Source organism: Triticum urartu, chromosome 3A (assembly GCF_056163025.1).
Source record: "Triticum urartu cultivar PI428250 chromosome 3A, HENAU_Tu73, whole genome shotgun sequence".
NCBI lineage: Eukaryota > Viridiplantae > Streptophyta > Magnoliopsida > Poales > Poaceae > Triticum > Triticum urartu.
The window spans coordinates 417,191,974-417,211,128 of record NC_141875.1 but is presented as its reverse complement, the minus strand read 5'-3'; the positions used below and the strand labels follow the sequence as shown (position 1 = coordinate 417,211,128).

Sequence of the window (19,155 nt, the reverse complement as noted above, 5' to 3'; positions counted from 1 at the left end):
TTTCCGGTTAATACAATTCTAGCATGAATAATAAACATTTATCATGATATAAGGACATATAAATAACAACTTTATTATTGCCTCTAGGGCATATTTCGTTCAGTCTCCCACTTGCACTAGAGTCAAGAATCAAGATTATATTGTAATGATTCTAACACCCATGGAGTCTTGGTGATGATCATGTTTTGATCGTGAGAGAGGCTTAGTCAACGGGTCTGCAACATTCAGATCCGTATGTATCTTGCAAATCTCTATGTCTCCCTCCTTGACTTGATCGCGGATGGAATTAAAGCGTCTCTTGATGTGCTTGGTTCTCTTGTGGAATCTGGATTCCTTTGCCAAGGCAATTGCACCAGTATTGTCACAAAAGATTTTCATTGGACCGGATGCACTAGGTATGACACCTAGATCGGATATGAACTCCTTCATCCAGACTCCTTCATTTGCTGCTTCCAAAGCAGCTATGTACTCCGCTTCACACGTAGATCCCGCCACAACGCTTTGTTTGGAACTGCACCAACTGACAGTTCCACCATTTAATAAAAATATGTATCCGTTTTGTGACTTAGAGTCATCCAGATCAGTGTCAAAGTTTGCATCGACGTAACCGTTTACGACGAGCTATTTGTTACCTCCATAAACGAGAAACATATCCTTAGTCCTTTTCAGGTATTTCAGGATGTTCTTGACCGCTGTCTAGTGATCCACTCCTGGATTACTTTGGTACCTCCCTGCTAAACTAATAGCAAGGTACACATCACGTCTGGTACACAGCATTGCATACATGATAGAACCTATGGCTGAAGCATAGGGAATGACTTTCATTTTCTCTCTATCTTCTGTGGTGATCGGGCATTGAGTCTGACTCAACTTCACACCTTGTAACACAGGCAAGAACCCTTTCTTTGCCCGATCTATTTTGAACTTCTTCAAAACTGATAAGGTACGACTGGAACAAATAAGTGATAAGGATCACCCAATCCCATACCAAATATCTGCCGGAAGAATAACTAGAGCTACTTGAATTCCCACATATTAACTCCTGAAACTTTCTGGTTATGCAATCTGGTGTTGGGGATTCAGGGAGGCACAATATATATCACACAATTAACAAGCCCTACGCTCCAACTGTATCCATCCATCAACACATAACTAAGAAAACTCCGGAAATCATGTACCTCAGCCTTCGAAAAGCATCTGTTATGCTAGCTATGGCAATGCTCCCGAACTCTGTCCCTAGTACTAGGTGGCGTCGAGGTTATCTCACCACTAATTGCATAAAAGAGATTTTCGATGTCGGCGAACTTAGGTATTCCAGAACTGCAACGATAAAATTGTGACGACAACACCTCAGAGCTCAACTCCCCAGGACACTGCCACAACCCCTAAATGTCAGGAGGCACCAAGAACAATGTTCTCATCACAAGAATATCGGAACGATCCCAAGATACCCGCGTGATCCTAATATTTTTAGTGAAAATGAGGAGAGGAAAGACAAAACATCTACGTCAGGAGACCTCACCAGAGCGACAAGGGGGTGAGTAGTAAAAAGAATCCTACTCTCCGATATATATAATCCTAAGACTCAAAACAGTTTTGTTTTATACTCAACAACGTCAGTGATTCGATCAAGCAGGGGGCTCCTAAGTCGGGGATGGCTCTGATTACCAACTTGTAATGCCCAAGATGCGGCTATATCTCCCACGTGTCGGGGCACGACTTAGAGGCATAACCACATTTTGGTCTTGTCGCAAGAAGGGTCATCTTCACACAATCCCATGTAATGAACAAGGAGGAGTAAATAGTTGGCTTACAATTGCCATGTCACACAATGATCAAATAATTCATACATCATTCAGAGTACACACATAGTCCGACTATGGATGAATCCAAATGAAAAGAAGACAACCCCAAATGCTAAATCCCGATCATCCCAACTGGGCACCATTACTGATCATCCGAAAACGAAACATAGTGACGCCCAAGGTCTTCGTCGAACTCCCACTTGAGTTCGGTGGTATCACCTGCACCGGTATCATCGGCACCTACAACTGTTTTGGTAATATTTGTGAGTCACGAGGACTCAGCAATCTCAAAACCCGCGAGATCAAGACTATTTAAGCTTATGGGTAGGATGTGGTTATAAGGTGGAATTGCAGCAAGCGCTAAGCAAAGATGGTGGCTAACATACGAGTACAAGAGTACGAAGAGAAACTACGCAACGGTCGTGAAGCTAGAAGTGATCAAGAAGTGATCTTGAACTACTTACGTTCATACATAACCCAACTGTGTTCACTTCCCGGACTCAGCCGAAAAGAGACCATCATGGTTACACACGCGGTTGGCGCATTTTAATTAAGTCAAGTGTCAAGTTCTCTACAGCTGAATATTAACAAATTCCCATCTACCACATAACCGCGGGCACGTCTCTTGAAAGTTTATACCCTGCAGGGGTGTCCCAACTTAGCCCATCACAAGCTCTCACGATCAACGAAAGATATTCCTTCTCCCGGAATAACCCGATCATCCTCGAAATCCCGGTTACAAGACATTTCGGCAATGGTAAAACAAGACCAGCAAGGCCGCCCGATGTGCCGACAAATCCCGATAGGAGCTGCACATATCTCGTTCTCAGGGCACACCGGGTGGGACAAGCTACGAGTAAAACTAACCCTCGAGTTTCCCTGAGGTGACCCCGTAGGCTGCCCGGTTCGGACCAACACTCAGAGGAGCACTGACCCGTGGGGGTTGAATTAAGATAATCCTCGGGTTAATTACTCCCTAGGCAAAATTTTAGTTGTTATTAGGCAAATGGTAAAACCAAGGTTGGGCCTTGCTAGAGGAATTTTATTCAAAGCGAACTGTCAAGGGGGTCCCATAACCCCAACCGCGTAAGGAACGCAAAATCAAGGAACATAACACCGGTATGAAGGAAACTAGCACGACAAGAGTGGAACAAAACACCGAGCAAAAGGCCAAGCCTTCCACCCTTTGCTAATTATATAGATGCATTAATTGAATAAGAGATATTGTGATATCCAAACTTATCCATGTTCCAAACATGGAACAACCTGCTCTGCACCTGCAACTAGCAACGCTATAAAAGGGGCTGAGCAAAAGCAGTAACATAGCCAAACAATGGTTTGCTAGGAAGGTGGGTTAGAGGCTTGACATGGCAATATGGGAGGCATGATAAAAAAGTGGTAGGTAGCGCGACATAGCGATAGAGCGAACAACTAGCAAGCAAAGATAGAAGTGATATCGAGGGTAATGATCATCTTGCCTGCAAAGTTCTCAGGGTTGTTGAAAACTTGCTCCTCGTAAACATACTCAACAGGATCCTCGTTCACGAACTCGTCTCCTGGCTCTACCCAAAGCAAGAACACAAGCAGCGGAACAACAATCAATCATAGTGCAATGCACAAGAAACATGATGCAAGACATGACATGGAATGCAAGGTATGATGTGCAATGCATATGGGTACTCCAGAAGGGAAAAGATGATCATGGCATCAACTTGGCAAACCAAGCATGCCACTGGAAAGATTGAGTGATTTCGGTCAAAATCGATATACGGATCACCGAAAATGGATGCACGGTTTGCAAATGACAAGCAAAACAAGAACGATGCAAAACTGCGCTTAACAACATCATAGCACTTAAGATGCATCAAAAAACTATGCTACAACACTCCAACATAGCAACAAAGCACATGGCAGTGAAGTACATGTGAAGCTCTACGAATCATGAACACTGAGCTCCTGCTAGAACTCACTAGAACAAGCCTAAAACAGCATGGCAAAAATGCAAATGGCAACAGTTTCACAAACTTAGTGAAAATACTAAACATGGCATAAACAACATCAGGTAGCAATGTTTAGAGCTAGCAAACAACATGCTACAGGATCATAACATGGCAAGCAAGAGCATGGCATGCTAGTACTAAAGGCAATGAATAAAACTCCCTTACTGAACTTTAGCCAAAGATGCACATAATAGATGGTAGTATCAATGCAAACATGGCAAGTGATATGAACAGTTTCAGAAGAAAAACATAGCATGGCAGAAACAGATTCATGATAGCAACTTTGCAAGCTCATGCCACTCACCACAAAGCAATTCATGGCATCACAAGGTAACCAACAGTAAGAAGACACATTTATGAAGCTAAACATGGCAAGAGAAAGTTCATAGGGTGCATGGATCACTAACAAAACACATGGCAAGAATGAACTTCATGTTAACAATCTGCCAGCAATAATATTTAGCAAAAGTAGAGCATGGTAATGATAAGCTACGCTATCCCATAATTACGACCAGACTCATGAATGGATAGAGCATAACCATATCTTCAAAACACTATTACTGAACTTCATCAAAATATGCATGGATCTACTTGTGGCAAGAAGTCAACATAGCAACATATTGCAACAGGAAAAGACTTGGCAGAAAACTGAGTGTCTGAAATCAGCAACATCATGTGGCCTACTTTGCATGCTTGTGCTAGTCACCACAGAGCTCATAAAAATACAAGGCTTGCACCACTGTAAAGATGGCATGAAGTTGCTCCTAAAACGTGTAGACATGATGCTCAAAGGATGTACACAAAAAATGCTATGAAAACGACAAATCAGCAAGTTATGATGGATTCCAGCAGACAACATCATATAGCACTTTTACAACGAAAATTAAGTCATCAATATGGATAGTAACATGCATGCAAATGACACTAACACGAAGAGCATCACGTGGCGAACATTTTGATATATCATATGCGCAAATCGGAGCTACGAGCATGGAGATATGGCAGGTCAAACATGGGCACATGAAATAGGAATTTCGGGGACTTGGAAGAATTTTACCCCGCGAGATCTAGGGTTCCTCGCACGCGAACCGAGGCCATATCGGAGTTCGCCGGAGATGTGCCCGGAGACGGGCCGGAGAGGGGCGCTCCGGCAAGGGGGGCACCGAATCCGGTCGACCTGCGGCCGGGTCTAGCTGGAGTGGGTGCGGGCGGTGAGGCGGAGGACGGCGACGCGGCGACGGGCACGGGGACGCGGTGGTCGGCGGCCGGCGCGGAGGACGGCGGCGCGGACGGCGGGAGGCGCGCGGGCTCGACGGGCCGGCTTCGGGCCCGGCGGGCCACGGTGGCTGCGGGCGGCGGAGGGCCACGTGGCGCTTCCTGGTTCATCCGGGCGCGGCAGCGGACGCGTCCGGCGCCGTTCGGACGTGTTCGGCGCGGAGGAGGAGGGTGGAGCTAGGGTTTTGACGCGAATTTCAGGGAAGATGGTCTATTTATAGGTAGGGAGAGCTAGGAGAGTCCAAATAAGGTGCGGTTTTCGCCCACACGATCGTGATCCAACGACGAAGAGCATGGGGGGTTTAGATGGGTTAGTGGGCTGTTGTGGAGGGGTGCTGGGCTGCAAAGAAAGAGGGGTTATTGCGGCATCAAACGGCCTTCAAATGGAACGAAATTTGACAGGCGGCCTACCGGTGGTGTACCAAGGCCACTCGACAAATCTCTGCCCATTCCGAGAACATTTTTCTCCCGCTCATGAAACGAGATCTGAGGGGTGCAACGGGTGCATGTGGGAGTGTTGGATTCCGAAACGGACAACGGGGAAAATGATCGGATGCATGAGACGAACACGAATGCAAATGAGATGCACATGATGACATGAGATGAAACGCATGACATGAACAAAATGCAAAACGAAGACAAAACCCAACCACGAAGGATATAACATATAGCTTAGCCGGACATGACAAGAGTTGGAGTTACAATTATGGAATGTTACATCCGGGGCGTTACACTTATTTTTGCCGGTCAGGAATAGTTAATTAATCTCAGATTAATTAACGAGTTGCTTATGGAAGTGCTACTGTTCGAGACGTTGGATCGTGGGCTGTTCGCGAACTCGGTCATGGGCCTGAGCCCAGGCCCATCTACCCGACGTCCTATATAAGAAGGCGCTGGCCAGTGGAATGAACCCTAACTCAGTTTACTCACTCCTCTCGCACAACCCTAGCCGTCATCTACTGTTTCTCTCTCTGTGCTGCTTCCGGCGATCCCATCTCGATGATCACGTGCATGGTTGGTCGGAAGAGCAGGTGCCTCCGGAACCCTGTCATTCGAAATCCTGCCTGGGAGAACGGCAATAAGGTTTTTGGGGAGCGTCTCGACGGGATTGCTCCCGATTCGTCGCCTTCTCCGTCCGCCTCTGCTTTCACTACTTCCCCTGCATCGACACCATGGTCGAAGATGCCGGCGCTAAGAAGAAGGCCACGGACGACGCCGAGGCTGCTGCCGCCGCCGCCGCGTTGGCCTGGCCAACTGGAAGGTATGATCTGTTCATCCCTCATTTATTCATACATGTGCTTGCCGTATTTATACTGTTCATAGATGTTTCGATTCTATATATTGTACATGCTCACATGCTTAAGGATTGGTATAAGATGCATATCGTATTTACCATGTTTACTGCTTACCCGTGAATTAGATTAGTCGGAAAAGTGCTAATATTTCCATCAAAGCGCAGTAGAAAACTGATGTCCTGTTTGTATGAGACACTTCGCGTGAGTTTGCATGTGGCCGAGAAAGAAAGAAAAATGGCAGTATTTTATTGGTTGGATGGATTTGGCATCCGAGCAAGAAGAGGGCGCTTAGTTCTATCTCTTTCACCAATTTTTTTTTAGAGATATCTTTCACCAATTTGGCAGCTCATGCCACAGTAGTGGGTACCAAACTTCAGGAGCCATTTCTGCATTCGTCACTAGCATTTGGCAACACGTTTATGGATGACTTGAGAATCTTGTTGTTATGTGCTAAAGCGAGTCACCGCTGTGCCCTTGCACGTCATTTTAACCGTCTCATCTATCACATGCCAAGTGTAGTATTTAGAGCAACTTCAACTGATCGACTCAAACAGATGATGATTTTGACCGTTTTTTATTTGTTTATGTCGGTCACCCGCCCGGCGTCCGTTATGTTTTTGATATGAGTTGGCAACACGCCCAACCCGTCGACTCATATGTGCCAGCGTGGCCGGCTGGCTGTCCAATTTTACATTATTTGCATTCAACATATTGTCAAATGAAAATGTTAACAAGCCAAATAATCTGGCCATCCAAATAAATAATATAATTTTACAAGTCAAATACAAATAAAAATGTTTCACATAGTTTTGCAAACGAATAAAAGAAGATACATCTATTGGTTGCCAACATGAGCCCATATATGCTCAACCAAATCATTTTACAGTTGCATGTGAGTTTCCTAGTCACGCATGTCTTCATGAAATTGAGTGAACTGCTCAAATGTTGCCGCTACTCCATGCTCAGGCACAACATTCTCACCCTGAAACTGAAAGCATTGATCGTACAGACGTTCCGGACGTTCCTCTTCTACGATTATATTGTGCATGATCACACAAGCAGTCATCACCTCCCACAGTTTCTGCGTGCTCCAAGTATTAGCAGGATACCGAACGATGCCCCATCGAGATTGCAAAACACCAAAGACATGCTCGACATCCTTTTTAGCACTCTCTTGCTCTTGGGCAAAACTTTTCCTTTTCTTTACGACAGGGTTGGGTATTGTCTTGACAATAGTGGTCCACTGATGATAGATACCGTCACCCAGATAGTACCCTTTGTCGTAGTTGTGGCCGTCGACAGTAAAGTTCACCGGTGGGCTGTTGCCTTCTGCAAGCCTAGCAAACACTGGCGAGCACTGAAGCACGTTGATACCATTGTGTGATCCAGCCATGCCAAAGAAAGTGTGCCAGATCCAGAGATCTTGAGATGCCACGACCTCTAGTATGACAGTGCAAGCCCTGACATGTCTCTTATACTGCCCTTGCCAAGCAGAAGGGCAGTTCTTCCACTCCCAGTGCATGTAGTCTATGCTGCCAAGCATCCCCGGGAAGCCCCTGCTGGCATTCATCGCCAACAAACGGGTTGTATCTTCAGCTATCGGCTCTCTCAAGTACTCAGGGCCAAACACAGCAATAACAGCCTTGCAGAACTTATACAGGGACTCTAGGCATGTAGACTCGCTCATACGGACGTACACGTCAATGAGATCACCGGGCACTCCGTATGCAAGCATTCAGATGGCGACAGTGCATTTCTGATAAGAGAAGAAACCAATCTTGCCGACGGCATCCTCTTTGCACTCGAAGTAGTCATCATAGCCGACCACTCCCTCTCTAATACGGTTAAAACATGCCTACTCATACGGAACCGGCGGCGGAATTTGTGATGTTTGAACAACGGGTTTGTTGTATCAAAGTAGTCCTTCCAGAGAAGGAAATGTCCACTCTCTCGGTTGCGATTCAACGCCGGAAGGTGGCCCGGAATGGAGCCACGGAATAACGACTGCTGGTTGTTGAGGTGGTGATGGACCAACACGACAGCCAATATCTTCTCCTCCTCGTCGGACGACGAATCGTCAGAGTCGCAAAGGAAACTGTGGAAAAAGAACTCGTCGGCGGAGTCCATTTCGTACCTTGGCAAACTGTCGAACAACTTGCGGGCGTCGACGTTGGAGACGGCCGGCGAAGGGAGTCGCAACGCCCACAGACAAGCTAGCTGCCCTGCCGGCGTCCGACGAGTGTGACGGCGTCCGACGAGCGTGCCGGTCGGATGTGGCAGGGGCGGCGAGGCGACTTCTTGGTCGTGGGCGACTGTGCGGTGGGGGAAGCGGTGGTGGAAAGTAGTTTGCTCCCCGGCGGCAAAACGATGGCAGAGGGCGACGGGGGAAGGGGCGGCGTTGCTGGGCGGATGTGGAGACGGCAGCAGCTGGAAGAGTCGCCGGAAAAAATAGACGGTGGCGTCGGCGACGGAGGAGGCGGGAGGGTTGCTTGTTGGCCGCAGGGTGAGACGAGAGGTCAATGTGCCACAGACCAGCAGGCCGGGAAGAGGAGTAGACGAGCGCGCGTGTCCGTCGCATGTCCGCGCCAACGTAAATCTGACTTAAAAATAAGCCGGGAATGGGTCGCCCGCGGACGAAAAACGGACACGCGTCCTTTTAGATCAATGCGTTGGGCCGCCTTTTGTGTTCGCACCGATCCAAACGGGTGACCACAAACGAAATGGGTGGCCCCATTAAAGTTGCTCTTAGGCGCTGGTATAGTGTTGAAACATATCTCACAGGTGAGGATGCGCCGCGCCGGTCGCAACAGCAGTACGTACTCCCTCCATTCTAAAATATAGTGCGTCCGCGCTTCTTGAGGTCCAACTTTAACCATATATTTAACCAACGAGACCAACTGCGGTGGGAGAAAAAATTATATAATTGAAAACTTCTTTCGAATACGAATTCATTGATATAATTTTTGCTTCCGCCGCAATCGATCTTGATAATTAAATTTACGGTCAAAATTAAAGCACGTGGATAGAAAAAACACTATATTGTGAAATTGAGGGAGTACATACTTACCGTGCATCACCCACGAAAAGATGATTATGATAATAATATCAGTACCTGCTCGAAGCTCGGACAGCCGCTCGTTCCGATTACATATAGCGAGTCACTGATCTTACTGGACGGTTCGCTACTGACTGCCTACTGGCAACATTCACGCCTGCGCTTCCGTCTCGTGACTTGCCTTCCCCTGCCGCTGCGGCTGCGAGCTTCGGGGCGCCATGGCGCAAACCTCACCTATTCCCCGCGTCAGCCTCGGCACCCAAGGACTGGAGGTGATCTTCCCCTTGCCCTCTCGCAACCCTCGATTTATTTATGTATCTTCTGCCCGGCCGGTCTCGCACTGAATCGAATCGAATCGAATGATCCAACAACCAAGGTGTCCAAGCTGGGGTTCGGGTGCATGGGCCTCACAGGCTCCTACAACTCCCCGGTCGAGGACGACGCCGGCGTCGCCGTCATCACGCACGCCTTCTACCGCGGCGTCACCTTCTTCGACACCTCCGACGTCTACGGGCCCCACGCCAACGAGATCCTCCTCGGCAAGGTTGTTTCTCTTTCTTCCGCCTTCCCTTCCTTCCTTTCCTTTGCCTGCCAAAAAAGAGACTAAGTGTGGAGAGATTGGCCGTCCCAGGCGCTGAAGCAGCTGCCGCGGGAGCAGGTGCAGGTGGCCACCAAGTTTGGGATTCAGCGGGATGCCCAGGGCAAGAGCACCATCTGCGGCCGCCCGGAGTACGTGCGCGCCTGCTGCGAGGCCAGCCTGCACCGCCTCGGTGTCCACCACATCGACCTCTACTACCAGCACCGCATCGACACCACCATCCCCATCGAGGACACGGTCGGTCTCTTCTCACCGCCACCTCTTTCTTCCTGTTAATTTCATACAATTTTTTTAGAAAAAGGAGGAGCTAATTTCATACTACTGAGAATCCCTGTGTTTGTGTTTGATTGGTGTGATTCCTTGCTCTGATTACTGGGCTGAATTTATTTGCTCTAGATTGGTGAGCTCAAGAAGCTTGTGGAGGAGGGGAAGGTCAAGTACATTGGGTTATCGGAGGCGAGCCCGGACACCATCAGGCGTGCTCACGCCGTGCACCCCATCTCCGCCGTGCAGATGGAGTGGTCTCTGTGGGCTCGCGACATCGAGCCCGAGATCGTGCCTCTCTGCAGGTGAATTTCGGCATTTCAAACTCTAACTCAGTGTGCTTCCATGATCGATCGTCCTGATTGATTGACCATGTGTTGTATGGACCTCAGAGAGCTAGGGATTGGAATTGTTCCCTACAGCCCGATTGCTCGTGGGTTTTTCGGTGGAAGGGGAGTGACACAACAAGTGTCTGCTGAATCTAGTCTGGTACTGATACAACCAACCTAATTGGTTTCTGCACTAGCCATTTCTTTTTAGTTAATATATATTTAGGCCTGAACCCCTTTCTCTGTATAATTGTTTTTTTTAGAAAGGCCATCCACGTTTTTCGGCTGAAAACCTGGAGAAGAACAAGCAACTTTATCTGAAAATGGAAGAACTGGCCAAGAAGCACCAGTGCAGCCCTGCTCAGCTAGCTTTATCTTGGGTTCTGCATCAAGGGGATGATGTGGTTCCGATACCAGGTTTAATGCCATGTCCTTCTCATTTCATTGATGTCACATAGTGTTAAACACGTGCAATGATTTCTTGGAGTTATAAATTCACATAATAGGTAAAAAAACTGAAGATCGTCTTGCTTGCATCTGCTTTCTGATAGAAGTGAAATGTGTGGTTTAAGAAATCATAGTGAAGTATACGAGATACAGAGAGATATTCCAGCTGCAATCTAGCTATCTTTGGCAGACAAACATAGAATTTCATGGTAATATGAATACCATCTTTGAAATCTGATCTTTTGCTCTACAGTTTGTGCCATGGTGTTAATTTTGAACTGGCATTAAGCTGAACTGTGAAACATTTTGATGCCTCGGAACAATGGCCTAATTTATCCACAAAAGGACCTCTTTCGCTGCTTCCAAGTTGCAAACAAGTACATCAATGGCGAAGATCATTTTTCCAGTAGACTAGCATTGTATCACTGACAAATATGCTGTACAATTTCTCAGGGACTACTAAGATAAAGAATCTAGACTCCAACATTGACTCCTTGAAGGTGAGGCTCACGGAAGATGACCTCAAAGAGATCAGCAACGAGATACGCGAAGAAGATGTTGCGGGTGGAAGGCAATATACTTCATTTGCGAAATTCACCTGGAATTATGCGGATACGCCAAAGAAGTGAAACTACAAAAGATCATGGAGACGGTGAAACAAGCATGCCATGCTATGTGCTAGTGTGATGAATGGTGCTCCCTGTATCTTCATCCTGTGAATTGTCCCGCTCTGAATAAGAACATGTGCACTGTCTCCACCTGCCGTGTAGATTTATGTGTGCTTGTATAACAGAAGACTGAGACCGTGCTTGCTATGTTTGTGGCTCTCTAGTCTTACCGGCTTTCCGTGACAGTAATTACACCGTTGGAAAATGTATCTGCTCAAAGAGATATTCAGAAGCATATCAAGCCGTTTCAAATAAATAAAAAAAACAAGGAAAACACTCCTATCTAAGCGGGGAGCAGATGAACCACGTGTTCTAGCAAGTCACGAATGCAACACGCTCCATAGATCCCCTGCACCGCTTGCTGCACGCTGCAGCTGAACCTGAGATGATCCAGCCGCTGCCATGAAGGGACACTAAGGCCGACGATTGCAACCATCTTCGCAAATCCAGTTCAGCAAGAGATTGAGGCCTCGATGGAAATTATCCACAATTTTGGCGAGGCGACGGGACTTAGAAATAATCTGTACAAATCGACGGCCACACCTATCCCCTGACCGGACATAAATTTAGAGGAGATTCTGCAGAGCTTTGGAGGACAGATGATAACTTTCCCTATAACACCATGGTTTACCGATCGCTCAATTTAGACATGGGATTCAAGACGAGATCAAATGGAACTTAACTGCAAGTGGCAGTACACTGCAGGCTCTGCATATCGGGCTCAATTCCAAGGCACGTGCAAAATGACATTTTATTTGAGACAAGGCAGATCATCGGCGTTTCCTATTTAGCGCTGCAGGCGCCCGTTTGTGTGCATCTCGCAAACTGGCGCCTGCAGCGCCCCGTGTTGGCCGGCCCATATAGGGGGTGCCTGAGGTCTCTATTAACATGTTTTTAGAACACAAAAAGGTAACAAGCGACCACTTGGTTGCGAGGGTAGCGCTTGGACCACCAGGCTACCCCATCACATGTGTACAAATATGCATGTGGGACACGCATCCTGATTTGATCCCCACGGTCCAGCATGTATGGGAGGCGAACGGTCCTAATCTAACGGCGGCCGAAGTCCGAGCTAATCTACAATCCCTCTCCAATAACTTGGGCGAGTGGAGCAAGTCTACTTTTGGGAGTGTAAAATCAGAAATAAGGAGGTTGAAGAAAGACTTAGAGCGGCTTAGGAGTGATCTAGCAAGGTCTGCTCCTAGTCACGTTGAGATCAAAACAAACGATCAATCGAGCTTTATCTTCAGGAAGAAATAATGTGGCGCCAACGGTCTCGGGTGGCATGGCTGTCGGAGGGGGATAGGAACACGCACTTTTTCCATCTCCGAGCTTCAAATAGGCGCCGCAAGAACTTGATAAAAGCTTTGGAGAAGCAAGATGGGCAGCTCACGGAGGAGTTGACAGAAATGCAGCAGATGGCCCTTGATTTTTATAAAACTTTATACACCTCGGAGGGTGTGGAGGGTTTAGAGGATGTGCTGCAACATGTCCCCTCCAAGGTGACAGCTGCGATGAATGAAACGCTAATGGCGCCATACAAGGAGGATGAAGTCAAAAAGGCACTTTTTCAGATGTTCCCGACCAAGGCTCCAGGACCGGACGGGTTCCCGACGCACTTCTTCCAGAGGCACTGGGATATCTGTGGAGTGGTGGTGACTCGAGCTGTACTGAGCATAGTCCGAGGGGAGGAAAGCCCCGAGTGCGTAAATGACACTGTTTTGGTATTAATCCCTAAGGTATCAAATCCGACTCTTCTATCTCAATTTCGACCGATCAGCTTATGCAATGTCTTTTACAAGATAGCCTCAAAGGTTCTAGCTAATCGTTTGAAGATAATACTACCTGATGTTATTTCTGAAGAGCAATCAGCTTTTGTGCCGGGCCGGCTTATTACCAATAACATAATCTCAGCGTATGAGTGTTTACACTTTATGAAGAGGAATAAGTCCAAGACCAATAACTACTGTGCTCTCAAGCTTGATATGATGAAGGCGTATGATCGAGTGGAGTGGAATTACTTGGAAGCTATCATGAGGAAACTGGGCTTTGCAGAACCATGGGTCTCCATTGTAATGAACATGGTCAGAACAGTTTCTTTCTCAGTTATGTTTAATGGGTGCAAATCAGAAGAATTTACACCATCCAGAGGTATTCGTCAGGGAGACCCCATCTCTCCATACCTTTTCCTGTTGGCAGCAGAGGGCCTTTTGTGCCTGTTAAAATCTCAGATTGTATCATCCCAGCTCAGCGGCATTAAGGTGGCTCCATCGGCTCCGTCGGTGAACCATCTTTTATTTGCGGATGATAGCCTGTTGTTTTTCAAGGCGAGTGTTGATGGAGTAGAAGAAGTATCACACCTTTTGGATATTTACTGTATGGCCTCGGGACAACGGATAAATAAGGAAAAATCATCTATTTTCTTTAGCAAAGGATGCCCACAGATCGTTAGAGATGCAGTTAAGGGTTGTCTCCAGGTTCCTAATGAGTCTTTAACTGACAGATATCTTGGCATGCCCACTGATGTTGGACATGCAAAAAGGAGCACCTTCAAACACTTGAGCGAAAGGGTGTGGGACAAGGTGAAAGAATGGATGGGCAAGTGCCTATCAGCTGGGGGTAAGGAGGTACTAATCAAGTCGGTTGCACAAGCTATTCTGGTGTATTCCATGTCATGTTTTAAGCTCCCCAGAGGCCTCTGTGAACATATAAATTCTATCATCAGCAAGTTCTGGTGGGGCTACAAGGATGGGCAAAGAAAACCGGCTTGGGTATCATGGGAGGTAATGACAAGGCCAAAATACTTGGGAGGTATGGGTTTCAAAGACCTTGAGCCTTTTAATCTGGCACTGTTAGCTAGACAGGCGTGGAGGGTGCTGCATGATCCTACATCGTTGAGCGCCAGGATCCTCAAAGCGTCTTACTACCCAAATACGGAGTTCCTCACGGCAGAGTTGGGCTCACGCCCTTCTCAGATTTGGCGAGCTATACTAGAGGGGCGAGACATCCTTAAGCAGGGCATAATCCGGAGGATTGGCAACGGTCAGACCACGAGCATATGGGATCACAACTGGATACCCAAGGAGGGGTCATTACGGCCAATTGTATCTCAGGTCCAAGACCCACCACAGTTGGTTTCGGAGCTGCTTCTTCCAGCAACGGGGTCGTGGAACGACAATCTCGTCCGAACTGTGTTCTTGCCAACTGACGCAGAGGCGATTCTGCAGATTCCTGTATGCACGAGCAATATTGAGGATTTTTGGGCATGGCACCCGGAGAAGAAGGGAATCTTTACGGTGAGCTCGGCCTACAAGTTTATGATCAACACAAAAATCTCTCGGGAAAACTGTCTTGAAGGGAGAAGTGGGTCCTCAAGCAATGATAGAGAAGAGCGGGACTGGTCCTCTCTTTGGTCCATGATGGTGCCTTCGAAGGTCAGAATTTTTCTATGGCGTCTAGCCCGTCATTCTCTCCCAACGACGGACATCTTGAACAAAAGGAATATGGCAACACGGGACGAATGTCCGCTGTGCGGGTCTCCTGATTCATGGAGGCACGCCCTTGTGTCATGCACGTCGGCCTGCTGCACTTGGGCTTTATCTGAACCGGGCTTGGTGGCACACATGGCGGCGATCGAGGAGCCCAGCGCCAAGAATTGGCTGTTTAGGATGCATGACAATCTTGATCAGCAGTCTTTCAATAGAATGGTTGTGACGTTGTGGGCGATTTGGTACGCCAGAAGGAAGGCAATCCATGAAGGCATCTTTCAATCTCCACTACATACTAATTCGTTTGTCAACTCGTACATCAATGAGTTGCAACAATTGGAGAAGCCTAAGGAGAGGCAAGTGCAGGCAGCAGTACCGCAAGGAGGAGCTAATTGGCGTCCATCACCGTTGGGTGTTATGAAGATCAATGTAGACGGGGCTGTTGGGCGTCACAGACGAGGCGGGGCTGCTTCAGCGGTGTGTCGAGACCACACGGAAGCATATTTGGGCTCCTCAGCGGCTGTTTATCATGGCATAACGGATCCGACAACTTTGGAGACACTAGCGTGTAGGGAGGCTCTTGCTCTCGCAGAGGATCTTCAGGTGAAAAACATGATGATTGCCTCGGCTTGCAAAGGAGTGGTACAGGATATAAACGAAGGATCAGGTGGGGCGCACTCGGCCATTGTACATGAAATATCACTTCGGAGAAGTTTTTCCAATTCGGTTGTTTATGTTTCTGAGCATAGAAATCATAATTTCGAGGCTCACAATCTTGCCAAATTCGCTTGTAACTTAGGAGTTGGTCGGCATGTTTGGTTGGGAACTCCCCATGACCAACGCCGTGTAGCTTTGAACATTTCTATTATTTAATAAAGTGGTGAGATTTCTCAAAAAAAGATATGTCATTTATCTCCTTTTATTTACATTCTTAACGTTCGTGGAAGCCCCAGTTTTGGAAGCTTCTGGAAGCTCCTGACACTGGTTTTTCCCGGTTTGCGATTTGGTTTACAGACGGTTTTATTCTTTATTATTTATTTTAAAATTTCTTGTTTTATCTCAAAAACGATGACCTTTTGTGTAAATTGATGAACTTATTTTAATATGTGATGAACTTTTTCTTAAAATAGATCAACTTATTTAAAATTAGATGAATTTTTTTCAGATTTGATGAACTTTTCAAAATTGGATGAACTTTTTCTTTCAAATACGATGAACTTTTTTTTCAAATAGAATGAACTTGAACTTTCTTTTCAAAATCAGTGAACTCTTTTCAAATGCGATGAATTTTTTTCAAAATCAGCAAACTTTTTTCAAATCCAATGAACTTTTTTCATTTTTGATGAACTTTTTTGAAATTCGTGAACTGTTTTTGAAATTTAACGAACTGCTTTTTATTAGAAAAAATGACATTTTTCAAATAATTTTCAAATAACTCAAAAATCTCAGTGGTATAGTAAATGGTTGAGTAGTAAATAGCGGAGTTATAATAATTCTAAAGCATTTGGTGTTGAATTTGTTCACTAGTGCTCTGAAGCTCCAGTGGTTATACTAAGCAATTAGAAGCAAGTGTGGCGCAAGTTTGATACCTCGTTTTGCTAATATTTCGCGTGTGTTTTTTTGGGAGCGAATATGTTCCTAGGCCGAGAGTAAAAACGACCCACAGAAGGGCGCGCTATAGGTGCCACCTCCACGGTCGGGCGCCTACAACGCCGAACAAGAGCTCCCCAGATCATCACCTAAAGGAGACCCATCCCACAACAGATGGGCCAACGGGTTTGTTACTCCCAAGAAAAAAGTGGCCACATTGGCTGGTCCTGGCGTGCTAGCCCGATGGCCTGCATGCCCAGTCTGATGGGCCTGGCACGACACATTTTATAATCGGGCCCTAACGGCATGGGGCTTGCACAATACGACTGTCGGTGTCAAAACCGGCGGATCTCGGGTAGGCGGTTCCGAACTGTGCGTTTAAGGTCGATGGTAACAGGAGACAGGGGACACAATGTTTACCCAGGTTCAGGCCCTCTCTATGGAGGTAATACCCTACTTCCTACTTGATTGATCTTGATGAATATAAGTATTACAAGAGTTGATCTACCACGAGATTGTAATGGCTAAAACCCTAGAAGTCTAGCCTGTATGACTATGATTATAATCATCCCGATCCAGACTAAGCCCTCCAGTTTATATAGACTCCTTAGTCCAGGACTCCCTCAGTAGCCCCTGAACCAGGCTTCTATGACGAGGTGTCCGGCGCGCAGATTGTCTTCGGCATTGCAAGGCGGCTTCCCCTTTCCGAATACTCCAAGATAGTCTTCGGATGAAACGAACGTGTCTGGACCTACAACACAAGTACCACACACACAACCATAGAGAGTATAATATTTCACGAGTCCCATCTGCTGACAACTTTTTGCAAGATGACATCACGTCTGTCCGGTCATTATATCGAACCGTTTTTGTCTGTCGTTCCGCGTTTTGAGATGCGGTTTCCATTGGCACGTCTTGTCAAAGCAAAGATCGTGTCCCCTTATTGCGATATTCTCATCAATACGGGCGTGGGTAATCCAACCGTGCCGTTTGCACAGCCCTTGGAAATATGCGAGTTTTAGGGTGAGTGGGGAGGCGTTTGATATTCACTACCTTTATAAAGGGATAAGGACTCTCTTTCTTCTCCCACACATTCTCTCTTCCTCTTCCCTTCCATTCTTGAGCTCCAGCGCCCAAGTTCTCATCTTTCCCAACTCGAGCAAGCACTCAACCATGTCCGGATCCGGAGGTCAAGGCAAGTGGATGGCCTCCTCCGTCAAGGAGAAGGACATTACTGAGCTTCGGGCGACCGGGTATCTGGCGAAAGAAATCGGCCACCATCTTCCGACCAAGGGGCAAGTCGTCCCTACACCGAAGCCCAACGAGAGGGTGGTATTCATCCCTCATTTCGTCCGCGGGCTAGGGTTTCCACTCCACCCTTTTGTCTACGGGCTGATGTTCTATTACGGGCTAGACTTCCATGATCTAGCCCCGAACTCTTTCCTCAACATCTCGGCATTCATTGTCGTGTGTGAGGCTTTCCTCCGCATCCAACCCCACTTTGGACTGTGGCTCAAGGTCTTCAACGTGAAGCCGAAGGTGGTGGATGGCCAGCACGCGGAGTGCGAGGGCGCCATGGTGAGCAAGCTGCCCAATGTCACCTGGCCAAAAGGTACTTTCGTGGAGACTATCAAGGAGTGGCAGAAACTGTGGTTCTACATCACAAAGCCCCGCGGCGCCACTTGGGCCGCGACTGCAGAATTCAACTCCGGAGCTCCAATGCGGCTCACCTCCTGGATTGAGAAGGGTCCAAATTGGTCTTCGTCAGACGAGCTAATAGCGCTGCAAACGCGCATTCAAAGGATGGTGGATAAAACATTAAGCTCGTCGACGTAATCTAGGTGATGCTAGTTCGCCGGATTCTTCCATGCCAAAGCCGAAGCCGCCCTTTATGGGAATTCAATCCGAAGAAGCACCAAACTCTGGAAAGGCTCTTCGGAACCACTCACGAAGATGCCTGGAAGTTGCTCTTTAAAGGCAACGAGACACCGCCAACCATAGAGTCGGACCACGGGCACGACATTACCCATTCCGCCAACGAGGTAAGCCTTTTACGCACCCTCTACTTGCTTGTTTCAAGGAGGATATCTAAACTTTATTATTTCAGGTATGGACAGAGAGAGCGGAGCGGATTCGGTGTCCGGCTCCGTTGCCCGAGGAACCAGTCATCCCGCGCCTGGCGAAGATGATGGTACCGGCGCCCTATAAGGCGCCGAAGAAGAAGGCCAAGGGGGTCCGGAGTGGCCCCCACCGCAAGGGCTCTTCGAACGCGACATCCGAAGACAAGACCCACTCCTCTGCCGCCGAAGATGAGGAGGAGGAGGAGGAGGAGGAGGAGAGC

The 19,155-nt window shown here is 47.4% G+C and overlaps 1 protein-coding gene across 1 annotated transcript; it reads left to right on the top strand.

Moving 5' to 3' along the window:
- Nucleotides 1-9,532: 9,532 nt before the first annotated feature.
- LOC125544130 (putative aldo-keto reductase 1) lies at nucleotides 9,533-11,899 on the top strand. Its single transcript, XM_048707711.2, has 7 exons — nucleotides 9,533-9,702; nucleotides 9,807-9,974; nucleotides 10,062-10,265; nucleotides 10,425-10,597; nucleotides 10,685-10,781; nucleotides 10,885-11,038; nucleotides 11,522-11,899. The coding sequence occupies exons 1-7, from the start codon at nucleotides 9,649-9,651 to the stop codon at nucleotides 11,695-11,697; spliced, it is 1,026 nt and encodes a 341-aa protein (XP_048563668.1). The 5' UTR covers nucleotides 9,533-9,648; the 3' UTR covers nucleotides 11,698-11,899.
- Nucleotides 11,900-19,155: the final 7,256 nt, after the last annotated feature.

What these genes read in the sequence shown, in the direction of transcription:
- LOC125544130 (XM_048707711.2), top strand. Translation starts at nt 9,649, where the DNA reads ATGGCGCAAACCTCACCTATTCCCCGCGTCAGCCTCGGCACCCAAGGA. An exon ending in ACGAGATCCTCCTCGGCAAG is followed by an intron (nt 9,975 to 10,061) that starts GTTGTTTCTCTT and finishes TGGCCGTCCCAG; the next exon opens with GCGCTGAAGCAGCTGCCGCG. An exon ending in TGTCTGCTGAATCTAGTCTG is followed by an intron (nt 10,782 to 10,884) that starts GTACTGATACAA and finishes TGTTTTTTTTAG; the next exon opens with AAAGGCCATCCACGTTTTTC.